Here is a 25,800-nt window from a genome sequence, read left to right on the forward strand (position 1 = left end):
GGAGCCCCCCACCCAGAAGACAGACTTGGGAGTGAATGCAGAAAGCGTTCAGTCCAGAAGAGGAAACTCTCAGGAAAGAGGGGGAGGTGGTGGGGGAGAGTCTCTCAAAGCAAAAATATTCTCCAGCCACAAAAACATCTGAGAAAGAATTCTTCTCTGGAGACGAAAAGGAAAAACAGGGCCTTAACTCCCTTCCCAGGCAGATCGGCAGCTATCCCTGCCGGTCTCTTTGGGGCCTTTTCCAACTCAGAGGGGCAGGAAGAAGTTGGGAGCAGGACCGTCTGACAGTTTCCTCCCGCACACTCCCCTGGCCGGCAGCCCAGCAACCAAACCACCACCAAATATGGGCAGAAACACGCACGCTCGATTCCAAGAACAGCCAAGCTGCCCTGGAGCATAGTTTCCACTAGGCACTCTGTGACTCCTGCACGATCAGGCGGGGATGGGACAGTGGCAGGCTCTGGGGGACGGTGACAAAGGCTTTAAGAAGCTTCAAGGCCTCGAGACTGATCGAGTTCACAGCTCACCCTTCAGCTGTAATCGGGGTTTCTATCACTCAACTAGAGACCAGTGGGTAGGAGGGTCCCAGAGGCCCCTTCAGTTCTGGGGGCCGTACCTGTTGGGAGGAGTGGGAAGAACTCGCCACGCAGAAGTGACTATGTGGTGCTTTCTCCCAATACCCCCACATTCCGCAGGGGCAGGGCCAGGCCCCAAGGCCTCCCAGGGGAAATGGACCCCAGCAAGGAGCTCACATCAGGGCAGGATTCCAGCGCCCAGATTCACCCTACACCCCAGTGCTAGCTCCTAAGAAGCCCCTCTGCAAGGTCCAGGCACAGAGCTGGCTCTGGGGGAGGGTGCCTAGGCTCCTGTCTCTCTCCCTTCCCTTGGGTGTGGAGGGTTCATGTTGGGTAGGCCTCAGTCACGTATATCTAGGGTGTTCCCGAACAACTCAACAAAAGACGGACATCTCTTCCCTTGTTCTACACCATGTAGCCCAGGATTGCCGTCACAGGGCTCCAACTCCTGTCTCCTGTGCTGAGGATGCATTCAGAATGACTCTCTGGCTGGCCAGTCACACACAGTGACAACTCTAATTTCCAAACAGGGCAAAGGGAGCCTAAGTTTTGCTTAGGTGATCGGAGTCGCCAACCTGGCCCTATGGCCTCACATGTCTGCAGTTCTGCTGCATGGGCTGATGATAGACAAGGTCCCTCGGATGCTACCTGATGCCACCCTTCTCACCAGCTGGAGCGCAGGGCAGTCCTAACCAGGGACATCTTGGGTTTGTCTAGAGGACAGTCCCATGTTACCTCCCACCCCAACAGTCCTCACCTCAAGCTCCCAGTTTCCCTCTGGCCGCCCCACCCAGGGAAATGTGTGCTTCCTGAGAAAGTACAGGCCAAAGTGGCCTTGGGGGTGAGAGGTGCCGGCTCCTGGGGGCTCCTCAGCTGTTCGCTCAGCCTCTGACGTGCACCTAGAACCCAGAGTCTCAGGAGTGTGGACGGGCTTCCCTGTGACCCCTTCCAGCTTCAGCTCCCGGCAAAGGTCAGCCAGCGAGCCGGGGCCGTGAGCGCACACATGAATGTTCCCGCCATGTTCTTTCCAGGGCTGGTGAAGGAGGAAGGAAGGGGTTGTGGGGCCTTTTCCCTTCCTGGTGGGGGTGATGGGGGGAGGCAGTGTCAGAAGGGGCTGGAGCAGCTGCTTTCTCTGCCTCTACTCTTTGGGGATGAACACATCTCCGATGGCTCGGCTGTCAGGCAATGCTGTCTGTCACGATGGGACTATCTGCCCAGGATTCTATTACGTCACTTCATTCCTCACACCTGCTCCCCACCCTGTTTCCTCGGCCATCCACCCACCTGGGAGCACACAGGTGTGAGCATGGATACATACACGGACAACAGTCTTTATGCCTCATTCTGATGGCCAGTTACAGGCAGATTCTCACTTTGTGTCTCATTATGGTGGGCATGAGTACCAAGCACACTTTACATGGAAGGTGGGAAGACACACAACCCAGGAGACAGAAATTATGTTCTCAAAGGCCTTATGACCTTTACGACTCTCAGACTAGTGGCTTATGTTATCACATCAAATCAAAACCATATCAAATGGTTTCCTCTCAATCCCACCAAAGAAACGCAGAACTTGTATATCAGAGAAACACCAGGGATGAAGTGGAAGGTGTGATGCTTGTGCCTGGTGCCAGCAACCAGCAGCACTATCCCTGGGCCACTTGGGCAAGGACTGTTCCCACCCATCACCAAAAGGCCACAACGCGGAGCTCCGGGCAGGCCTTGGTGCACTTCTGCATTTGGCCAGTAGAGGGCGGAAGGCACCGACTAAACTTTTAAGTGGGGGTGCCATGTCTCAACCTTGTCAACAGGCACCCATCCCTCCAAAGCCAGGGCTCTGAAAGTTGCATGAGCTTTCCTGTTTCTCCTCCTGTGCTCAATACTTTCACTACCTACAGACAATAAAAGCGAGGCACCTATTTCAAGCCTGCTCCTTGCAGCCTATAGCTAAGGGGCCTTCGGACGGCAGCACATGCCCCTTTATGGTCTCTCCAGTCTCTAACCTGCCTAAAACGTGTGTTAATGGGCAGGGCCAGCCAGGTCTCTCTCTAGGGCGTCCCACTCTTCAGCCGATGTCTGTTATGGTGTGTTATGGTGTGTTATGGTATGTTATGGTATGTTATGGTGTGTTATGGTATGTTATGGTATGTTATGGTGTGTTATGTCAGGGCTGTGTAACAGGCACCTGGTATGTACATTATTTCCTATTTTCTCACAGTAACTGCCATGTGATTATTGCCTTCTCTCTCCACACGAGACAAAGGCATGTTCAGAGAGCTCGGATCACCGGCCAGTGAGGTCAGTTTGTCTCAGAAGCTTGCCTCACATGGCTCCCCACTTCCCCACAGCCCTTTGGGAGAACGGAGGAAGACACTGTCACTTGAAGGCCATAGGTAAGCCATTCATCTGGCAACAAAACATGACGTCCCAAACTGCTTCAGCTCCTGATGGAAGTGGGACCCAAGGCCAGGCAACCTCCTCCTGCCGTGGGGCTCCTGCCTTGCTGACCTGCCTGATGGTTCTGAGCCAACCTTTCCTGCTCCGCTCCTCCTGGCCTGCCCAGAATGGAGGCGACCGCCTTTAACAGGGGCTGGAATCGAGGAGGGTTAAGTCACTCTTCCCTGGGGCCAGAGCTCGGGAGGCAGATGTGAACAGGAAAGCTCGGAGGTCAGGAGGGCAAGAAAAAGTGAGTCATGAGGCTGGCTATGCAGCCCCTCCCTCCCTGGAGTGGCTGAGGAAGTGTGCTGGGGAGGGCTGGCTGATAACCTGGGGGAGGGCGCCAAGGCCCAGCTAACAGCACACAGCACTCCCTGCGGGCTCCCAGTAAACAAACCTCTGGGTGCAGAGAAGAGGAGCTAGCAGGAGAGAGCTAGTTCAGACCAAGCAGCTTCTACTGAGGAAGCACAGGCCTCCTAAAGCAGCTTTAGAGGGAAGGCAAATGTCAGCCACAGCTTACCCCAACACACCTCAATTCTCCGCCATAACTTGGCACAAGCAACAGGAGCCTCTTAAAGAAGCTTGTGATGCAGCCAGGAGAGAAAGATGAGGGGTGAGGGGCCCAGAAAGAGGCTTCTGGGGGGGGGCAGGCTGTGCAAAGCCCCTGTGGAGCACAGAGACTACCCACCACCTCATCCGGGGTTTTGTGAGGCAGGGCCAGTGAGTGTGTGACCCCTTGAGTGTGTGCGGTGGGAGTGTTTGTGTGGGTCATCTAGAGCTTCCTGAGATGCTAACGGAGTAAATGAAGCCCTGAGAGGATGGGGAGGAGTCTGAGGCAGGGCCGCCACTGAAACACAGGCTGCCTGGCTTGTGGTGTGGCTGCCTTTCAGACATGTTTGAGAAACAGTCATACAAAAATCATTCAGTTTAGCTGACGCTCTACCTCACTGAGCATCTTACGTTATTAAAGACTTTTAAATGACAGTTGTTTATCTTGGGTGTATGGATGTCTGTGAGTACAAGAGTGGTCATGTGGAGGCCAGAGGACAACTTGCAAAAGTCAGTTCTTGCCGACCACCATGTGGTTCCAAGGGCTTGAACTCGGGTCTCAGGCTTGGTGGCACATGCCTTAACCCACCGAGCTATGCCACAAGACTTCTCTGGTATTTTTATTTGCTCAATCTGGCAACCGTCATTTGTGGTCCTAGTCATAGCCCAGCCTCTAGCTCTACACTTCCCGAGCCATTTCTTCATACAGACTCACAAAGGATCCCAGTATGTTAAGAAGAGCAGACAGCACACACCTCCATAGCCCTGGGCCACCTTTGGAAAAGCCGCTTTAGTGCCCTTCCCATCCTCCCAAAGCAGCACTGACACAGGGACACAGGCGGGGACACAGTCGGGGACACAGTCGGGATAGAGTGTGCTCCAGCTGTCCCGGACAGGGCCCAGTCCAGTGCTCCAAAGACAGGAGTCACAGGCCAGGACAAGACAAGAACACCCTCACACACAAAACCAAACTCCTCACTGTGCGTGGTAGTCCTTGCCTGTAATCCTAACACTTGAGAAGTTGAAGCAGGAGAATTTTGAGTTTGAGGCCAGCCTAGGCTATATAGTGAGACCCTATTGAAAAACAAAAAACAAGCCAGGTGATGGTGCTCACACCTTTAATCCCAGCACTCAGGAGGCAGAGGCAGGAGGATCTCTGTGAGTTTGAGGCTGGCCTGGTCTATAGAGTGAGTTTCAGGACAGCCAGGGCTACACAGAGAAACCCTGTCTCAAAAAACAAAATAAACAAATAACAACAACAAAAGACCTATTCCCACAACTACCCTTCAACGTTACAAGACAATCAAAAGTTCTGACGAATACAAAAGCAAGGAGTAAGAGCCTTTCCTGGAACCCATGAGAAGGCGAGCTGGGCTTCCTGGGGCCTTTTCCAAGGCACCATGCCGGCAAAGGTGTGTGGGGTGCTGCTGTGAGGAGATAGCAGGCTGGGAGGGGAGTGTGCGGGAGTCGAATCGCACCTGGAGCCCACGCCAGGGCGGGGACTACAGTTCTCACAGCTGACACCTCATCTTTAGAGGGGCTGGGTACCAGTGTTGCCTTTGAAAAGTGATTTCAGCAGTATGAGGAGGCATGCCTGTTTGAGGGTGTGTACTAGTGGGGAGACGGGGAGGAAATAACCAATAATAAACTTCACTCAATGTAAAAAAGAAATGAAAGAAAGAAAGGAAGGAAGGAAGAAAAGTGATTTCAGCAATGACTTCTCCAAAAATCCTTCTCGGCCTGGCTTCCAACTGGGGCACCTTACACCCCTCCGTTGAGCTGGAGAAGGGCCAGCTTCCATTCCCTAGAGGACGGACTTCCGGTGCTAAAGCAAGGGGACTGTCCACAGCCTGCTCCCCCTGGGACCCACTGCCACTCACCAGTGTAACCGCAGTGCATGGAGGAAGGCCGAGAGACCCTCCATGATCAGCAGGATGGCCACAGTCAGGGTGGCAAAGGCGGCGAAGATGAAGAACAGCCCTAACCCTCCGGCCAGACTCCGAACGTGCAGGCCGATGTGGATCACCATGGTCCAAAGGACTTCCGAGAGCTCTGGGGAAGGGGAGACACCGGGGGAGTTGAATTTAGCAAAAGGGGTGGGGGGAGGTGTATGACCTCTGTGTTTTGCTCTGCTACCATTTACCTGGAGAAGTCCTTGAAAAGTGCCGTCCTAGCCCTGGCTGTCCTGAATTCACCCTATAGACCAGGCTGGGTGCAAACTCACAGATCCACCTGCTTCTGCCTCCCAAACGCTGGGACTAAAGGTGTGCGCCACCTCCACCCATCGAAAACTGTGTTCCTACAGTTTGGGCAGCATCACCACCAGCGGCTAACCCGAGTAAGAGCAGATTCACCTTATCTGCACTCATTCTTGGATTTAGGAGCTGGACTGATCCCGGAACCTTCCTGTCTTTCCATGCTGGGGCAGCCACCACTGATCTAAGGGAGCTCCGTGAGGCGGGGAGGGGACGGGAGAGAACACACTCACGTGCATGCGCAAGGCTGAGGGCCCAGAGCCGCAGGTAGGAGGCAGTGTTGGAGATGCAGCCCAGGCAGTACTCGATGGTGTGGATGGCCTGGTGAACCATGGTGTCCGCAAAGTCAAACTGGCATGGGAGGAAACCACAGAGGAGACGTCAGGGTGGGAGGGGAGTGTGCAGGAGCTGACTTCGCTCCTGGAGCCCATGCCAGAGCGGGGACTACATTTCTCATAGTTGACACCTCACCTGTAGAGGGGCTGGGTATCAGGGTTGACTTCAAAGTGATTTCAGCAATGACTTCCCCAAAAATCCCTCCTGGCCTGGCTTCCAACTGGGGCAGCCTATCACCCCCTCAGTGCACTACATTGTACCTTGTTTTTTTTTTTTTTTTTTTTTTTTTTTTTTAAGCCAGAGTTTCACTATATAGTTTCAGGCTGATCTTGAACTTGGAACCCTACCTCCTTAGGCTTTTTGTGCTGGCTTTGTGATGTGTGCCGCTGCATTAGGAAAGCCTATCTTTTTAATTATTTTATTATTATATTTTTGGTTCGAGACAGGTTCTCTGTTACTTTGCGCTTTCCTGGACTCACGTGCCCAGCGCCTCGACCACGGACCCCGCCTGCCCCATGCTGGATTAAGGCGTGCGCCCCCCGCCCGCTTTTATTTTATGTGCAAGAGTGCTCACTTGCAAGTGAGTGCATATGCAGTACTCCTGGAGTCCAGCAGAGGGGGTTAGATTTCCTGGAACTGGAGTTACAGGTGGTTGTGAACCACCCTGTGGGTGCTGGAACTGAACCTATGCCCTCTGCAAGAGCAGCCATCTCTCCAGCCTCAAACTGTGTATCTTTTTTTTCAGACAGGGTCTCACTATATAGTTCTGGCTGGCCTAGAACTCACCATGTAGATCAGGCTGGCTTCAAACTCAGAGAGCTATCCACCTCTGACTCCCAAGTGCTGGCTTTAGAGGTGTGTGTCTCCATGCCCATTACACTATTTTGTTTTGTTTTGTTTTTTTAAAGATTTATTTATTTACTGTTTGTTTTTTTTTTTTTTGAGACAGGTTTTCTCTGACAGCCGTGGCTGTCCTGGAACTTACTGTGCAGACCATGCTGGCCTTGAACTCACAGAGATCCGCCTGCCTCTGCCTCCCGAGTGCTGGGATTAAAGGGGTGCACCACCACTGCCCAGCTACTTTTTGATTTTTTGAGACAGGGTTTCTCTGACAGCCCTGGCTGTCCTGGAACTTGCTCTGTAGACCATGCTGACCTTGAATTTAGAGATCCTCCTGCCTTTGCCTTCCAAGTGCCGGGATTAGGATTAAAGGTGTGTGACACCACTGGCTGGCCAGACTTATTTTTATGTGTATCAGTGTCTTTCCTGCATTCATATCTGTGCACCATGTGCATGCAATGTCCGCAGAGGCTAGCAGAGGGAATCAGATCCTCTGTGAGCCTCCATGTGGGTACTAGGAATAGAACCCAGGTCCTCTGGAAGAGCAGCCAGTCTCTTGGCCACTTAACTATCTCTCCAGTTCTCTCTCTCTCTCTCTTTTAGATAGGGTTTCTCTGTGTAGCCTTGGCTGTCCTGGGACTCACTCTATAGCCCAGGCTGGCCTCAAAATCACAGAGATCTGCCTGACTCTGCCTCCCAAGTGCTAGGATTAAAGGCGTGTGCCACCACAGCCCGGCATACATCGTGTATTCTAACGAGACTCTTTTCAACAAAATTTTCTTTCCCTGGTGGAATCTGATCTTCACAGTGGGGTATACTGAGTCAAGAATGATATCTTTTTTTCCCCCTGTGATTAAATACCCTGACAAAAGCAGCTTAGGGAGAAAGGTTTATTTGGCTCACAGTTCAGGGTGCAACGGTCATGTTGGGGAAGCCAAGACAGCGGCGCTTAGAGCAGCTGGTCACGTCCCATCCACAGCCAAGCCGCAGAGAACGATGGATGCGTGTGCTGTTTGCTTTCTACTCAGTCCGGAGCCCAAGCCCAGGGAATGGCACCACCTGCTTTCAAGCTGTGTCTTCCCACCTCAGCCCAACTGCAACAGCCTCTCAGACATGGCCAGAGGCTTGTCTCACAGGCGACTCCAGATTTTGCCAAGTTGACATGAACTGTCACGTGGACTCGGCCTAGAGACTGTGCTGGAGACTGTAAGGACCTGCCAGTGGGCCGGGCCCAGCTGATCCCTCCCTGCCTTACAGTGGAGCACCTCTGTTCAGAACACGGCAAGGGCAGGCAGGCAGCTCCCAGACTTTGCTGTTGGGCAGGAAGCTACTTGCACAGTGAGCTCCTCGGCCTCCTTATTTACTCTTTCCAGCCTTTTGAGACCTAGACAACTTCCTTCTTCTGTGACTTTTGAAAAGATCACCTGGGGAAATTTTGCCAAAAGTCCACAAATTCCCACAAAGAGCTAATCAGAAAATACCATAGGTGTGGCTAGCGTGGTGGCTCACGGGCATGGTGGCTCATGTCGTAACCCCAGCACTGAGGAGGCGGAGGTAGGAGGATCATGAGCTTGAAGGCAGCCTGGACAACAGAGTGAGAACCTGTCTCCAAAAACCTGAAACATAACAAGTGTGCTGGGGAGCTCAGTGGGAGCACTCGCCTAGAGGGGCTCAGTTTCAGGATGAGTATGGAGGTGTGGGAGACTGCCTAGCGTGCCTTGGGCTCAGTCTTCAGGACTGAGTGAATGGGAGGTGGGAGCACTCGCCTAGCGTGCCCTGGGCTCAGTCTTCCAGACTGAGTAAAGAGCTCAGTGGGAGCACTCGCCTAGCATGCCTGGGCTCAGTCTTCAGGACTGAGTGAATGGGAGGTGGGTAGACCTTGGGGTCTGGAAGAAGTTCTTCAGAGTCCATTTCTAGGGGCAGTTTTCTGAACTTGGTATGTTCTAGAAGGCTCAGGTGGAGAAATCAAATGCCCACCATAGAACAGGCCATAGTTTTCTCTGAGATCACTCCTCCAAGCCCAGCACAGGATCGCCAGCTCCGGGCTCCTGAGGCTCAGCCAGCTTCCCTGTCCTCAGGTCAGGGCCTGTCTTATGCTATAGTTTCTATACTGTATTAAGGGGCTGGCCTGGCAAGTCCTAAGAGTTAGGGCCAGCAGGAAGGGGAACCACTTCCAGCAAGCCACCTCGGGGAAATGCCCCACTTCTGGTCATCTGTCTAACCCTGTGAGTCTCTGGACTTCTCTATAAACCTCCTACTCTGAAAATGAGTAGTCCTTGTTACATTATCCAGAGCTACCTCAGTCCAGCAGTGCTGAAAGAATGCTTCCCTACCCTGGCTACATGAACTGATGGGGAAGAAAGCCCAGAGCTCCAGGGAGACCTGGTCTCTATTCCTGAGCTCAGTGAAGGTACAGTGCTTTCGGGGTTTTCTTCAACCCAGTTTTTTCTCATTAAAAAAGGAGAACCACAATCAGGGTATACTATGTGAGGAAAAGGGTATTTTCAATAAAAGGGAAAACATGAAATAAAGGAGAACCAGATATAGCTGTGGAGACCTGTGATCCCAGTACTTGAAAGGCAGAGGCAGGATGGTAAAGAGCTCAAGGCCATCCTTAGCTACTGTGACACTGTTCCCTTCCAGGCAAGAAAAAAATTCCTTCCAGCATATCCTTCCTTCTCATCTCCCTAGGAGTGTTTTCTCAGGGGAGATGAGAATTACGGGAGAAACCCAGGCCAGCACTTGGAAGGAGTCCGTCATTCACCGCAGGCCCAACGCAGGCATTTCTGATGTGACAGCAAGTCACTCTCCACCCTCTTAGCCGTATTCTGTCCCAGCTTCTGTCTGGCCCTTTGCTCTTCGCCTGGCTCTTCCCCTTTCTCCTCCAGAACAGCTTTTCTAAGGTGGTTACATCATCTCCCAGTGGTTAATCTAACAGACCCTGTGCCTGGCTCTATTTTGTGGTATCTGTCACTGGGGTTCCTCCCTTCCTCCCTGAGACACTTCTTGTCTCTTGGTCTTCCTCCTAAAATTCCTTCCTCCGTACCACTGTCCTCCCAAGATAACCAGGCGTCACAGCCTCCCCGGCACCCTGGGGGTGACTCTCAGGCGAACACCTCATCTCTGTGCTGCCCATCCTTGGTTAGCTCGGCTGTGACTCCTCATGTGCCACAGGCCTCCGGACTCAACCCCACTGAATGAAACACAGCAATCTGTCCTCTGGGCCCACCAAGACTGTCACTCTCCCACAGCCATGCCAGGCCTTTCCTCCCAACCCCTGTAAGTGACTTCACCTTAAGCTACCCAGTCCCTTCCTGAATCACATCACACTACAGGATGCCCTTGCCCCCAGACCATGCCCCTCACCCACCCAGTGTACTTAACATCTCTACTACTGGGGTGCCAGCAGCGCCCATGTACCCCAGCTTCACTACTCTGATGGCTCCTTGTTGCCAAAATGAGGCAACAACTTCTGTTGCTCTCTGCCAACCCCTCCTCTGATCAGCTCCCCCAAAGCTGAACCACTGCTGAACACGGGCTTGGCCTGTAGGCCTTCATTTTTTTTTTTTAATGCTGTAGATGGTGGTGGGTCTCCTCTTCCTTGCTCCCTGCCTCCAGACATCCCTGTTTGGCCGGCCTCAGCTCCAGGGGGGAACCCACGGGAATCCTTTCCCACATTCTTTCCAGTTTCACCCCAGTGCCTGTCAGGTGCCCTTCTATGCTCCCGCAGCATCCTGGGCACACATCCATCACGGTGTCTGCCTCCCGGCTGTCTCCCTACCTTGTCTGGAAGATCCTTAAAGGCAAGAACTACTTTTCTTCTCTCCATTTCCATAGCACTAAACATAGGGCTTGACACCCGTGACTGTGCAGATGGGTGGGTGGGTGGGAAGGAGCTGATGAAAGCAGCTGGTGAGAAGACACAGCAGGGGGAGGGCCGCTGACCCTCGCTGAACGGCGACAGCCTTGCAAGACTTCCCAGGTATCAAGTAGCCTGGGTCTGGTTTGGGCCTGGACTAAGTGTCTCCTAGGCGAGGGCCCTGCCTGGAATAAACACGTGTCTACACCCAAGCAATGTGGGGCTTACAGAAGTAGACTGCACTACTTTGTAAGAATCTGTTTTGTCTGAAATCATTTCATAAATGTCAGGTACCTCAGTTTGGCTGTGCAGAATCAATGCCGGACAAAGCCAAAAGTTACGACTGGCAGAAGCCAGAGAGATAATTCCCTGAGTGTGGTCGGTGGTAGGGAGTGGGAAGACCAGATCACAGCCTGTCTTCTCGATTGTCCACCTCCCAGGGACACGGCTATACATGAGGACATTGGCACTAGACAGCCGATCAGAACATTCTGCTGCTGCTGACGGAGCTGGTACATAACCAGGTAGACATTTGGAAAGCGCTATTGTTGGAGGCGGTGATACCGGGAGAGGACCAGGCTCCTCCTCAACATGGAATCCTCCTCATCCCCCCCCACCATGCCAGGCAGCTCAGCCAGCGACTATGCACAGACACCTGGTCCAGGAGTGATGCTTGTGATTGATGCAGGCAAGGGAGCCTCGCTAGCCATCAGGGAGAACGCCACTGCCTGTGTTGACACAGGACAGCAAAGGCTTTCCCACAGCCATGCACTGCCCCTTGGAGAAACCAGGAGAGGGGAGAGGATGGTTCGTAAGTACAGGCATGTTAGAGAGAAGTTGGGGGGAAGATGCAAACAGTGCGGGGAGGCCTTGTCAAACCTATCTCAAAATCTGCCTGTGGGTGAATGAAGTACTGCTGAGCTACAAGGCCTGGTACTCTATTAGCTTTCTTTCCATTCGATTATTCTGTATGCACTTAACATATGAAAGCCTTTCGTGCAGATGGATCGCTTCTCCCTGAATGTACCCTAGAGGCAAAGCTCATTTTGAAAGTGGGTCACTTCCCAACCAGGTCATGTGAAGCTACAACTGACTCCGAGCAAAGGGTCTTGTGGCCCTAAGTCGAAGCACCACCAAGCTGATGGGGGCAGCAGGAGAGGCTGGCTGCCTCTCAGACAGGGAGGCAGAGTCAGCTTCGCTTGCAAGCACTCAGAGGAGCAGGGTGGGGACCACTACCCGAGGTGGCAGAGCAACCATCCCGTCACAGGAAAGGAAGTGGAGACCCGTGGGACTCAACCCTGTGGGCAGGGACTTCAAGAATGCCAGTTACAGACATTACTTGCAGCTTCTTCCAAGCCAGTTTCAGAGGTGTTAGATCAGCAGTCAACAACACAAGGACAGAGGGGACCAACATGAGATGCAGTTAATGGAGATGAACGGTTTCAGAATGCAGGCTCACAAAGTGGTTAGAAATGGCCAACGAGATGCAGGATGCATGGCGTCATGTGTGTGGCCCCAGGGTGTGGTGGGGTTGGCAGAGTGAGCACAGGATGGGAAAAGAGAAGCCCCAGATAGACACAAAGGCTTTGGTCTTACCACTTCGTCCTCGGTAGGCTTGAAAATACAAATTCACACTTAGTGGGAAGCTGTACCGCACACAAGTCACAAGCTATGAGCACGTACTACTGACTGCTTTGGGAGAGGATGGCAAATGGGGACGAGGTGCTGGAGGCACCCTTCCTTAGCATACACACAAAGGGAAATCACAGAATTAAGATACATATTTTTAAAGGCACCCCAACACTTGCAATTAAAAAAAAAAAAACAACACAAAAAACAAAAAGCACAGCCAAAGTGGCTAGACTGAAAAACACAGCCTGGGTCCCTCGCTGCTATTTTATTTGCTTTAAAAACACTATAATGAATAGGCGAGAGTCACGAGTGCTCAGGCAAGGAGAGTGAATTTTAAATAGCTGAAATTGGAAGTAGAGTCAAAAGGAAAGGGTAGCCTGGCCTGATTCCTTTCCACTTTCACTCTAAAAAGAAGCAGGTAACAATGTTTAAAAGGTCTTAAAAAAAAAAAACAAACAAACCCCCCTGGATCAAGAACACATTGATGGGGTAGGCCTCAAAATAAAATACTGAGTGTAGCTGGGAAACAGTGTGATTGAGGATTCTTGGGAGGATGGAAGGATGAAGAAGCTATTCTAAAGGCTCCCATCTTTCTGGTAACAAGAGGTGGGATGCTGGGCGCTGCCCGGGAGGAGGAAAGCAGTTAGTGACTTAGGCCATGTGCAGTGCACCACAGAGCGGCGGAACTCAAGAGGAGCAGAGAAAGCTGCGTGGTTCTGTGGCTGCCCCTGGAGGTTAGAGCAGGCCTCACGGGGCAAGCTGTGGCACCCTACGCGGTCCTGACAGTGACCAATCATTAGTAGTTTTATTTTTCAAGGAGATGATTGATAAGCCTCTTAGAAAACAAGACTGGAGCTGCCCAAGGTAGGAGAGGAAGCCCACACCACTGGCTCTTACCTCTTCTGCGTCCTCTGAATGGGTGGAGAGCTGGTCATGCTGAATAATCTCAGCATCCTCCTCTGTCGGTCCGTTGCCCACCCTGATCCCACCAAAGTTGAGAGTTCCCTACACAGATGAACAGAAAGAGTAGTATTTGCCTGGGCTTTAATGTGGCACTCTGTGAGGTGGGAAAGGGCGATGGTTAGTACATACAATCCTCAGAAAGGCATAATACATCCTAACAACAAAAGCAACATCCACTGATTGAACAAGCTAAGTAAAAAAAAACGAGTAACTGTCCCACCCCAACCACCACTGCTATGGCCCCCACGAGTGGCAGCCTTCGGTTACCACCTCATCTGGCAACACCAAGACAAAGCAACCTTGCCTTGGCCAATGCTAACAGAGAGCTGTGTGACTGAGAAGCTAAACATGAGCACACTCCCATAACAAACGCAGCCTGGTCTGTACAGTCTGCAAGCGCCTAATTGCTGCTGGAAGGTTAGACTTTCCATGTAGGGTGTGGGGGACAGATGACAGCCAGTGACATGATGAGTACACCCTGATCCGACATGCTTTCAACAGGAGCCCAAGGGTTCCAGCAACCTCTACCAGAAATGCACCAGGTCTGTCTAGGAACAAAGGACTCCCCAGGTCAGGGAAGAAAAAAAATAACACCCTAACAGACACTCATTTGTGGCTAAAGAATACTGAATTTTAAAAATGTAAAATAAACCAGAGACCCCTCTCGACCAGAGGGCTGGGGGCGGAGCAAAGGAAACTCAGGAAGCAGCCCCTGAACTACTGCTTAGGGGTTCTACCAACTCAAAGCTGAGGGCTGCTTGCTGCAACTCCAGCTTTCCAGACAGCTTGAACAATGTGTAAACAGGCTGGCACTTCCCTGTGGTCTCCCTCCTCAGCTTCACCCTTCGGCGCCCTTTTTTTTTTCTTTTTTACTACAGATCACTGACCAGTTCAGACCCCAGTGTTTATGTAAGTAGACCCCTCTTTTCTTATAGTGCTCTCCTTTAAGGCTGGCCACAGAAACAGCCACAGGAAGAGCACTTTGGAAACTACTTTTTCTTTCTTTTTCTGTTTTTGGTTTTTTGAGAAAAGTGTTTCTTTGTGTAGTCCTGGCTGTTCTGAAACTCACTTTGTAGACCAGGCTGGCCTCAAACTCAGAGATCCGCCTGCCTCTGCCTCCTGAGAGCTGGGACTAAAGGCGTGCGCCACCACCGCCCAGCCGGAAGTTTGTTTCCAGTCAATTCTCAAATGCTGTCCCCAGGAAGTGTATACTTAGTAGGTCTGGGGTGGAGCACAGGAAGGCATTGCTGGAAATGGTATAATCCTGTGAAGGGCACACCAAATACAAAACACACTGCACCCATGGACATTCAGCAGTCCCATTGCTAGGGCGTCCATAGTTACAAAATCCATAAGATACATATGCATCGGGATAGTCTCTGCATTATTATTTATAATAGCAAAGAAATTGGAACAAGTACCACATCCATCATCGACAGTGATTACATAATTTTAGCATATCCAGTGGATTCTAGGGAATGCTGGGCACCGTAAAAAGACTGGGGACTACTATGAAAACAACCTCTAAGATACACCAAGAGGTGGAAGAGTGATTCAGTTTAAAACAGTCCCTGACATCTCTCTCCTTCTAGGTATGTGTACACGTCAACATGTGTCCTGACAGATGACAGACATGTGCTGAAGGCAAAGCCACCACCTGATAGCAATGCCCTTGGAGGGGGAGAGTGGTGGGAAGGCTGCAGAGGGCACCTCGGACCTCCAGAGGGAGGACTCTGAGCAGTACAGAGGGCTCAGGGGAGACGCCATTGTATCTTGGCCCGGGTTTACAGGGTAGAGGAGGAAGGCTTCAGAATTCAGGATTCCCCAAACAGGCCATTTCTGAAGGTTTTCCTAGCCAGCAGAAGAAGTGGGAACAGACAGGTTAGACCTCCTAGCTAGACTGTGATGAGTTACTCTGCAGAGCACAGGCCACAAGAGCTACAGGGAAGAGATGAGAGACACATCAGTGAAAACCGGGAAGGAAAAGCTGAACTGTGCTAACGCCACTCCAGAGACGCCCAAGAGGACAAGCAGAACAAAAGTGGATCTATGCTCTCAGCCCCCGGAGGTCAAAGGTCCTGCTGGGAGGGTGGTCATCGGACACCGCTGAGCTGCTCTCCAGAGACTGACTCAGCTACAGAACCAGTGGCTAAGAAGACCCCACAGTGTGGAAGCTTCCGGATGAGCAGGGCTTTGCTGGAGTTCATCATGGAAGATGGCGCCAGATTTCAAGGCCTCAAGACGTCTCAGACGCACCTTACAATGCCGAGACAGTGGCAAGAACACTACGTGGAAGAAAATCCACGGTGGGCAGGATGTGTTCCTCTTGAGGATAATTTCAAACAGCAGGATTAAAGTTCCATCCAGCACAGACATGCATTTTCCTTAAATGAGTATATGCCAAACAGAGCCGTCCCGGCCACGGAGGTCGAAAATCCAGGATGCTGGACTACACAGACACTAGTCATTCTAAGACTCTGGTGAAGAGATGTTTTCTGAGGACAAATGCTCAAATGCTTAACATTCCAAGTGTGGACATTGGATTGAAAGTTAGTATCAGAGGAGGGGAGGTCCAGACGGGTGGATTTGGGTGCCATGACGAGTGTGCGGCATGCAGGAGACACACGAGAGGGAGGGCTCAGAGAAACGGCCGAGGACACAGGGGAGAGGCCAGACCTTCTCTAAAGAAGGCAGTCATGGCTGGAAACCACCAAAAAGCCAAGGCCAAGTACCCTTTAAAGATGGACCCCCAAGCACAGAGACACCAGTGAGAGTCTGAACTCCTCTTGCCTCCATGCTGAAAACTTACCCCCACACACGGTCACAAAACACAGACACAAGAGTGGATGAGTCCGAAAGCTGCTGGCTTCGAGTAAGACGATGGGACTGAGGAGGAAGAGCAGCCACTTTGCTCCCGAGGGTAGGACTCTACTCACACATCTGAGGGAGACTTAGTAGGCCCATGGTAACGATGATACCTGAATCTATTCCTAAGAGGTGGAAGGCTCCTCTGTCATCGTCTCAGTGAGCAACAAGGCCACACTTCTGGAGAGCACGCGTCCCACGCTCTCAACAGCGTTAAAAAAGAACCCGGCTGCACTGTTTGCCGCCTCTTTAAACAAACATTGGCTCTGTTGGAGTTAATCGGACTCACTGTCGCAGCCGACGCTGCCTCTAGTCCCTGTTGGCTCGGGGTTGGGCTGACTGGGGCCTCCACGGGTTGCCCTTCCTGATAGTGAATGGGAGAGAAGAAGAAAGGAGAAGAGAACGAAACGGGGTGGGGGCAGAGGGGAAGGAGAGACGAATGGAGGGCACATGAAAGGATGAGGATGGTCAGAGAAGGGAGAAGGAGGGTCTGGTAACTCAGCTGCTCTCCAACGGGAGGGATCATCTCACAGCCACAGGGATCATGCAACAAGATCTCTCGGGTTTCCCCAGGCAGGTGCAGTATGTAAGCGTCATTGGATAGCCAGAAATTACACGCAGTATTGAACATTTGGCAAGCTTAACTTTGTGTGTGGAGTTGGTATACACACAGGCGTTAAGTAAACACCTGTATGTGCATATGCTGCTTTTTAAAAGAAAAAAAAAAAAATCATTGTGCTTTAAATCAGACCGCTTTCCCTTTCCCAGATGTTTTGACTGCATCATGGTCTCATCAAAAAAAAAAAGTCTTGGCGTCAGTCCTGTGGCTGCCCAGGCAAACCACACGGGCAAGTGCCATCTGCAGCTCTTCTAATCTTGTTTTGGCTGCGTCTAGACAGGCCCAGGCCTGGACTCTGCATGACCAGGAAAGGTAAAAACATATGACTTATTCACTCCAATCCAGTCACTTGAAGCTGGAATTCAGGTGTCTGAGCAACACATACATAGTTCTCTGACATCGGCAGGCCTGGTGTTCATGCTCGTATGTAACACAAGTGCACTTGAAGAATACATGCATGTGTGCACCGTTCATTCTGTCCTCTGAGGAACGGCCTTGATCTTAAACAAGGAAACTGTCTAGTGAACTTCAGCCATAGAAATATACTCACCAAATGCTTCTTCCGCAAATACTGACGGCGCAGGATCAGTGGCTTAAACAGCAGCATCCAAGGGACACAAAGCATGGCCACCACTATGAGGAAACACTGAATTCCTTTCTGCAAAGCAAGAGACAAGGTGCTTCACACAGTCTCTTAGTCACACCGTTTCCAAGGACAGCGCAAATTTTACCCCAAACAATATTTTCTTATTGGTCTGGGAATATTATCTGGTTCTCTAAATAATGAGAAGGTGCCTTGACAAACCCAGTAATTGTCCCCCATAAAATGGTAGTTCTAAATTCTGCCCCGTTTTACTCATCTAATTGTTTGAGACAGGTCCTCATTATGTAGCTCACCCTGACTTGGAATTCACTAAGTAGCCCAGGCTTGCCTAGATCTCTGGCCCCTCCTGTCTTAGCCTTCTGAGTGCTGGGATTACAGGCCCGTGGCACTCAGCCCTACAAATTCTATCCTTTATAGCACAGAATTATAGTGAGCCATCCCGAGTTAAGAGGGATGGGGGAGTGGTTTGACTTGTCGTATGAGCTAAAAGCCATGTATTACAGAGCACATCTTTAGGTTTTCTTCAGGTCAGAGTTACATGTGGCTTTGTGACCTGGGTAGCCACCTACAACACCCCTTCTCTGGGGCTGACGTACCTGTCCAGAGTACAGCATTCCATTACCAGACTCTGGGTAGGAGAAGAGGAACATGTTTATGAAGTGGATCAGGAGGCTTGGTGCGTTCTTAGATGAGTGGACATCGTAGGCGGTCCACTTGTAAAAGATAAGGATGACCAGGTAGCCAAACAAGGAGGACATGAAGATTATTTCAGGAATAAAGCCGAAGTAGATATTCAAGGGCTTCTTGAAATAGCTAGGATGGGAAAGAGAAAAATGATGAAATTCAGAGTGACCACGCCCATGGTACTGCTCCACCGATGGAACGCCCCCTCAGCTCCGGAGACGACAGAGACAGTGCCTCCACACTCCTGGGCCTCCAGGGGCTCCGGAACCACCTCCCACCCTCTGAGGAAGCGCCTGGAAGCTCTAATCTATGGACACAGTTTGTAGTTGGGCTGGAGAGAGGGCTTGCCAGCTAAGAGCTCTGCTGCTCTTCCAGAGGACCCAAGTGCAAATTCCTGGCACTCACGTCAGGCAGCTCACAACTTCAGGTGACTCCAGCTCCAGGAGATCTGATGCCTCTGGCTTTGTGGGCACCTATACACATGTACATACCCTCCACATACACTGAATTCAAAATAAAATTAATATACATGTTTCAAAAAGAATTCACTTAGGCTTGGGATTTAGATCCATTGTAGTGTCTACCTGGTGGGTACAAGGCCTGAGTCAGTCATCAACAACAAAAGAATTCACTAAATCCAACGAAAAATGTTGCATCTTTTTTCAAAGATCTTTTTTTGCACCTATAAAGCTATGGAACTAATATCAAGTCTCATTTAAGACCACAAGGTTTGTATAATCTAGACTGCTTCTACAGTATAGAATGGGGTCCTGAGTTACTGATTCCTCTCCAAAGGTGTAATGATTTCTTCAGGCAAAAATGTTATCTGAATAACACAGTCTTCTGATGACAGGGACAGAGACTCACATGTGGTTGAAAAGGCTCAGGCTGACTCCAAACAGCATGTGGATGATCCCAAGAATAACAGACATTTTCATCTTGAAGGAGTTGAGGAAGGTCAGTTTATTGGTTGCAATGTTCCAAATCTGTTGAATGCAAGAAAACCAGATGGTACCACACAAGGAATTCTCAAGTGGGAAAACAATATCCATCTACCTAAAAAACACTCTTTTTATTATGGAAAATTCTAAACAATTTATTCAAATAAAGATAATACTAAAACAAACTTTTATGTACTTATCAGCCAGCTTTGATCATTCCCATCAACTTAAAAGACTCACGTCAACCTTGTTTCACTGTACTCTCTTCCCACTTCATTATTACTTTGGGGCAAAGCTGAAATAGCCTAGTGTTTTACTTATAAATATATTTCAGTATGGATCTCTAAAAGGTAGGACTTCTTTTAAAAACATGGCTACAATACAGTCATCATATCATAAAAGTATCAACAATGAGATTCTTTGTGTGTGCTAGAGTCTGAAGTCAGGACTTTATACTTTTTTTTTGGGTTCTTCCAGACAGGGTCTCTTTGTGTATCCTTGGCTGTCCTAGAACTTGATCTGTAGACCAGGCTGGTCTTGAACTCACAGAGATCCACCTGCCTCTGCCTCCCAAGCGCTGGGATTAAAGGCGTGCACCCAGCTGCTTTATACATCTTGTATACACCAAGCAAGAGCTATACCATCCAGCTAAGGCCCCTGCACTACCAATGCTCCATCTCCTCCATGTGCAGGGGTTACAGATATGTGCCACCTATTTTTTAAGTATCAACCAGGGGCTGGAAAGAGGGCTCAGTGGTTTAGAATACTTGTTACTCATCCAGGGGACCTGGGTTCAATTCCCAACACCTATATGGTGACTCACAACCATCTGTAACTCTAGTCCTAGGTGATCCAGTGTGTTTTGGCCTACTCTGGTACCACACACATGTGATGCATAGACACACACAGGCAAAACTCCATACACAGGGAAAAAAGGCAAAAAAAAAAAAAAAACCCCCCCAAAAAAAAAAACCAAAACAAAGTATAAATAGGTAAGAATTCTTGCTACATTGTCGGGGTTCTTTTTTCTGTTTTTATGGAGCCATCAAGACACATTGCCCAAATCAAGGATTCATAAACTGTTTCCATTGGCAACCCCTTTCTGTCTAAGAAATATGATGCTATCCTGGGTAGAAAGGTATATAAAATAGGCATGCAAGTCAAACACTCAATGAAAATGAATCATAAACTTAATTTTAAAGCAAATTTGGTAAAATTTCATCATTTATTAAAGAAAGCAAATTAATACAGAAATGAGTTGGATATGCTTTTTTTTACATAGAGAATTAAATCTTAATCTAGGCATGGTGGCACATCCCTGTAATCCCGAAGCTTAGGAGGTGGAGGTATGAGAATCAGGAATTCAAGGCTACATTCCAATACATGGTAAGTTTGAGGCTAGCCTGGGCTATGTGAGACTCTGTCTCAAAAAACCCACAAAAGAATTAGATCATGGCGGACTATTTGCTACTGTCTGATGTAAAGCATCTTTAACATTTTTCAGATTTGATCAACGTTCTAACTTTATAATTATCAATACTAGGATGCTGCTCTGCAGAAGTACCTAGTACAAAATTGCAGAAGTGCATTAAGGGTCATTGCAAAACTTATTGGAAATTCTGCCCTAATTTCAGGCTAGATTAATTTAAGGACTGTTTTCTCCTCTCAAAGGAACTCAAGGCAAACAATTCAAACATTCTGCACTGGGGACACAATGTCGTGGTTAGAGTGCTCACCTAGCATGCCTGAGCCCTGGGTTTCATCTATACTAATACAAAAAATGAAAATAAAACATTCTAATACGGCCAGGCAGTGGTGGCGCACGCCTTTAATTCCAGCACTCGGGAGGCAGAGCCAGGTGGATCTCTGTGAGTTCGAGGCCAGCCTAGGCTACCAAGTGAGTCCCAGGAAAGGCGCAAAACTATGCAGAGAAACCCTGTCTCGAAAAAACAAAACAAAACCATTCTAATACAACACAACCCAAAGAGACACTAATCTGATACTTATATGTTGACGAATGATGATAGAAAAACATGTTTCCCCTAATTATACCATTGTATTTCTATAAGAACAAAAACCTTGTATGTACATTTTAAAAAAACTGTCACTCCTCACCTGACTTTTTGTTTTGTTTTTGTTTTTTGAGACAGGGTTTCTCTGTGCAGTTTTGGTGCGTAACCTGGATCTCACTCTGTAGACCAGGCTGCCCTCGAACTCACAGAGATCTGCCTGCCTCTGCCTCCCGAGTGCTGGGATTAAACGTGTGTGCCACCACCGCCTGGCTCTCACCTGACTTTTTGAGGCAGGGTCTCTCACTGATCCTAGCATTCACTGATTCAGCTAGTGGCTGGTTAGTGATTCCCCAAGCTCAGCTGTATCTCCTCCATAGTGCCGGGGCTACAGGTGTGTGCCAACACTCCCCCCTCCCAGTTATGTGGGTGCTGAGATCTGATCTTAGGCCCTCACAACAAGCACTCTAGTGACTGAGCATCTCCTCAGCTCCAATTTTAATTTTTAATATTTAGTTAGTTTTTAGGGTTTTGTTTTGTTGTTTCTTTTGGACAGGGTTTCACTACATAGCCTGAGCTGGTCCCATACATGGAATGATCCAACTACCTCAGTCTCCCAAGTGCTGAGATTCTAGGTGTGTATTTTAGTTATCCTCACCTTAAACCTCTCATTTCAAGATCAGTTAAAAACTTCAAAGCTGAGGCAGGAAGATTAAAAAAAAATGCAAGTCCTGCTTAAGCTAGAGTGAATTCAAAGACAGTCTAATGAGAACGTATCTCAAAATGGAAAAAAAAAAAAAGTAAACTGAGCACTGGCATACAGCTCAAGAGGTAGAGCATCTGTCCAGCCTGCACTAAGCCTTCGGTTCCATTCTTAGTACTTATGAAAAGCAATATTTGGGGAAAGCCACATGTAGGAAAGATGCACACTTACCGGATCAATGCCAAATGGGTACGGTCCACCAAAAACTCCAGGGATAGCTGGGTTCAGCTGGAGAACAGAGCTCCCCAGAAGCGTCTCTTCCCTGTGGGGTTAAAGAAAGCCACATTTACTTTTGATTAAGAAAAGGAAACTAGGTCTAAAAACTGGGCACAAAAGAAATGACTACAGGGCTGGAAAGATGGCTCAGTGGTTAAGAACACTGGCTGCTATTCCAGGAGACCCAGGTTCAATTCCCAGTGCCCACATGGCAGCTCACAACTGTCTGTAACTCCAGTTCCAGGAGATCTGACACCCTCACACCAATGCACATAAAATAAAAAGTTAAAAATTTATTAAAAAAAAAAAAAGAAATGACTACAGCTATCACGGCTGGGGAGATGGCTCAGCAGGGAGTGTGCTTGCCTGGCAAGCATGAGGTCTTTGCACCCCAGAACCTGCATAAGAGCCAGGCAGGTATAGCAGCCCTTAGGGGAAATGGGGAGGTGGAGACAAACAAGCTGGCTGGCTTAGGAGGAGACCTGGAAGTCTCACCATGGGAAGAGATGAGTTAGGAAGACAAGCAGTGCCAACCGAAAACACACACACACACATCTTCACACAACTGAACACACACACATGCATCTCCAACACAACTAAACACACATGTACATACATCTCCACACAACCGAACACACACACACACACAAACAAAAAAAAAAAAACCACACACGAACACACACACACATCTCACACAAAAAAAAAAAAAAAAAAAAAAAAAAAAAAAAAAAACAACACACACACACACACACATCTCCATACAACTGAACGCCTGCACATAAATCTCCACACAACTGAACATCACACACACACACATCTCCACACAACTGAACAAACACACACATGCATCTCCAACATAACTAAACACACATGTACATACATCTCCACACAACTGAACACACACACACACACACATATCTCCACACAACTGAACACGTCTGCACATAAATCTCCACACAACTGAACACACACACACACACACACACATATCTCCACACAACTGAACAAACACACACATGCATCTATCTCCACACAACTAAACACACATGCACATAAATCTCCATACAACTGAACACACATGCACATGCATCTCCACACAACTGAACACACACACACACATGTATCTCCCACAACTGAACACACACACGTGCAAAAAGGAGGAATTAATAGACAAGAACGAAAGTAAGCACTAATACATAACTAAGGAGGTAATTTAGGTAACTTGATTTTAATTTACAAATAAATAAATAGGTTTTTACATTAATTTGTAGGCTCAGATCCTTGATACTTGCTGAACAAGTCATAGAGCCCTTCACAAACTGGAGCATAAACCAGAGGAGACAACACGTCCTTCTGAAACAGACGTTTTCAAGTTCTTCTACAGGGGTGCTAGTTTACTGCCTGCCCTACAAGTCAGAGCTGAATGTACAAGGAATTAGCTTTGATTTTTGGTTTCTGCAACTTACGTCCAGTTCCCTAGAGTGAACATTGGCCGTACACTCCACGATGACCCGAAGATATTCAGAGACTTGGAAAAACAATCATTGTAGATGAGACCAGTGTAGATGGAGAACAGTCCCATCAGAAGGATGATATATCGACCACTGAACACAGTGCTAAACATCTGGAGCCAGAGGAAAAGAGGTTCAAGAACAAGTGTGGAAGCTTCCGTCAGACAATGCTACTTATAATACACTACCCATGCCCCGGCCCACCCTATGCTGGCTCCGAAAGCTTGACCCATAAACAGAAGGCTAAAACAGCTGGGGGCTGCTCAATGGCAGGGCACTTGCCTAATCCCTGTGAGGTCTAAGGGTCAACTCCCCAACCACAAAGGAAATAAGAGAATGCTAACATAAATTCACTTGTACGGCACATGGCCCCTTCGATATTCAAACAATTTTTATTCCCTTTTTGTAAATCCATGAGCCTTTAGATGATTACTTTCATCATGATTGCTTGAGATATTACACAATTCAGTCCAGTACAGGAGTTGCTGAAACGGTACCTCATTCTCGTTCTTCTGGGAGAGGATCCGGCTCTCCCTCAACACCATCCACACTGCAAACAGGGTCATCAAAATGCCGTGCCCAAAATCTCCAAACATCACAGCAAACAGAAAAGGGAAAGTGATGATGGTGTATGGAGCTATAAGAAACCGGAGAGAAAACCATGAGCTACATAAAAGCACGAGTCCTCACATGCCCCATTCTTGTCTGGACTCTGAGGTCAACATGGGTGGCGTATTCCTCCAGGCTGGACGAATGGATTTTTCTCTCAGGGGACTCTGTCACATGGGATCCACACCCTCACAGAGCAGCTGATGGGTTGTGTGCTACAGCGAATATTTTACACTATGAGGATGACAGGAGACAGAGGATCCTAACAACACTAGCTTGTTGTTCAACACTGGTGCATCCTCCGGCCTCAGGACTCTACTCTGGGCTAGGCCAGCTGTCATCTCTGTCAGCAACACTTTCCGAGCTGAGAGAGCCCTCAGGCAAGGGGGGGGAGGGCTGGAACCAGAGCAAAGCAGGTACAATAACGAATGCTCAGACTCTTGAATTAACAATTAACTGAACACAGGAGAAACCTGACCTGTGTCGAAAACAGTTCCTATTGCTCCACTTTCTGTCTTAGCCTAAAGTAAAGAGAGGGAAACTGCCGGGTGGTGGTGGTACACGCCTTTAATCCCAGCACTCGGGAGGCAGAGCCAGGTGAATCTTTGTGAGTTCGAGTCTAGCCTGGTCTACAAAGTGAGATCCAGGACAGGCTCCAAAGCTACACAGAGAAACCCTGTCTCGGGGAGGCGGGTGGGGAAGAGAGAGGGAAACCAAGAAATCATTCTAGAATATAAGACATCTTTTTTTTTTTTTTTTTTTTTTTTTTAAAAAAAGGGCATTTTGTTTAAGCAATTCCTCCAAAGCCAAGTGATATTGGTTTGATTTTTTTGAGACAGGTCTTACTATGTAGCTCTGTCTAGTTTAGAATTCACTACTTTGATCAGGCTGGACTTGAACTCAGAGATTCACCTACCTGTACCTCTCAAGCGATGGGATTAAAGGTGTGCACCATGACCAGTGAACATTTGTATTGCTATTTTGAGAGGCCAAGTATTTGGTAACTCTGAGGACGCAGACAAGAACCCAATAAGAAGTTCTTAGTGAACATTATTCAGTGACGGATCTGCTTATATCTAATGGGCACGTTTTGCAGGAATTGCACACTAGCTGGGATCTGGACATCTCTAAAGCAGCTGTCCAACAGAACTATTAGCAAGACAGTGGTGGCGCACGCCTTTAATCCCAGCACTCAGGAGGCAGAGGCAGGCAGACCTCTGTGAGTTTGAGGCCAGCCTGATCTACAGAGTGAGATCCAGGACAGCCCGGGCTACACAGAGTAACCTTGTCTTGAAAAACCAAAAAACCAAAAACCAAAACAAAACAAACAAAAAAAAAACCAACAAAAAGAAAAGAGTGAAATATGGTGATATATGACCTTTAATCCTAGCCTAGGAGGCAGATGCAGGCAGATCTCTTGAGTTGGAAGCCAACCTGGTTTACAAAGCAAGTTCCAGACCATCCAGAGATATATGATGAGACCTTGTCTCAAAACAAAACAACAACTAAAAAAAAATTTAAAATATTAAAAGAA

General features: G+C 48.9%; 1 protein-coding gene across 7 annotated transcripts in view; it reads right to left on the reverse strand.

Moving 5' to 3' along the window:
- Atp6v0a1 (ATPase H+ transporting V0 subunit a1) overlaps positions 1-25,800 on the reverse strand; it is a 54,743-nt gene that overhangs the window by 3,084 nt on the left and 25,859 nt on the right. For 2 of the 7 annotated variants that reach the window (XM_028856872.2, XM_028856870.2), the window contains exons 12-22: positions 24,155-24,294; positions 23,613-23,770; positions 22,102-22,192; positions 19,085-19,203; positions 18,130-18,346; positions 17,480-17,587; positions 16,600-16,674; positions 13,380-13,487; positions 12,447-12,464; positions 6,049-6,166; positions 5,441-5,612 (exon numbers count right to left, since the gene is read on the reverse strand). In XM_028856872.2, coding sequence (XP_028712705.1) covers positions 5,441-5,612; positions 6,049-6,166; positions 12,447-12,464; positions 13,380-13,487; positions 16,600-16,674; positions 17,480-17,587; positions 18,130-18,346; positions 19,085-19,203; positions 22,102-22,192; positions 23,613-23,770; positions 24,155-24,294 — 1,324 coding nt within the window. The remainder of the gene's footprint in view (positions 1-5,440; positions 5,613-6,048; positions 6,167-12,446; positions 12,465-13,379; positions 13,488-16,599; positions 16,675-17,479; positions 17,588-18,129; positions 18,347-19,084; positions 19,204-22,101; positions 22,193-23,612; positions 23,771-24,154; positions 24,295-25,800) is intronic. The other 5 variants (XM_028856875.2, XM_028856873.2, XM_028856876.2 and 2 more) reach the window with 3 other exon arrangements.

The sequence above is a fragment of the Peromyscus leucopus genome, chromosome 8b (assembly GCF_004664715.2).
Source record: "Peromyscus leucopus breed LL Stock chromosome 8b, UCI_PerLeu_2.1, whole genome shotgun sequence".
Taxonomy (NCBI): domain Eukaryota; kingdom Metazoa; phylum Chordata; class Mammalia; order Rodentia; family Cricetidae; genus Peromyscus; species Peromyscus leucopus.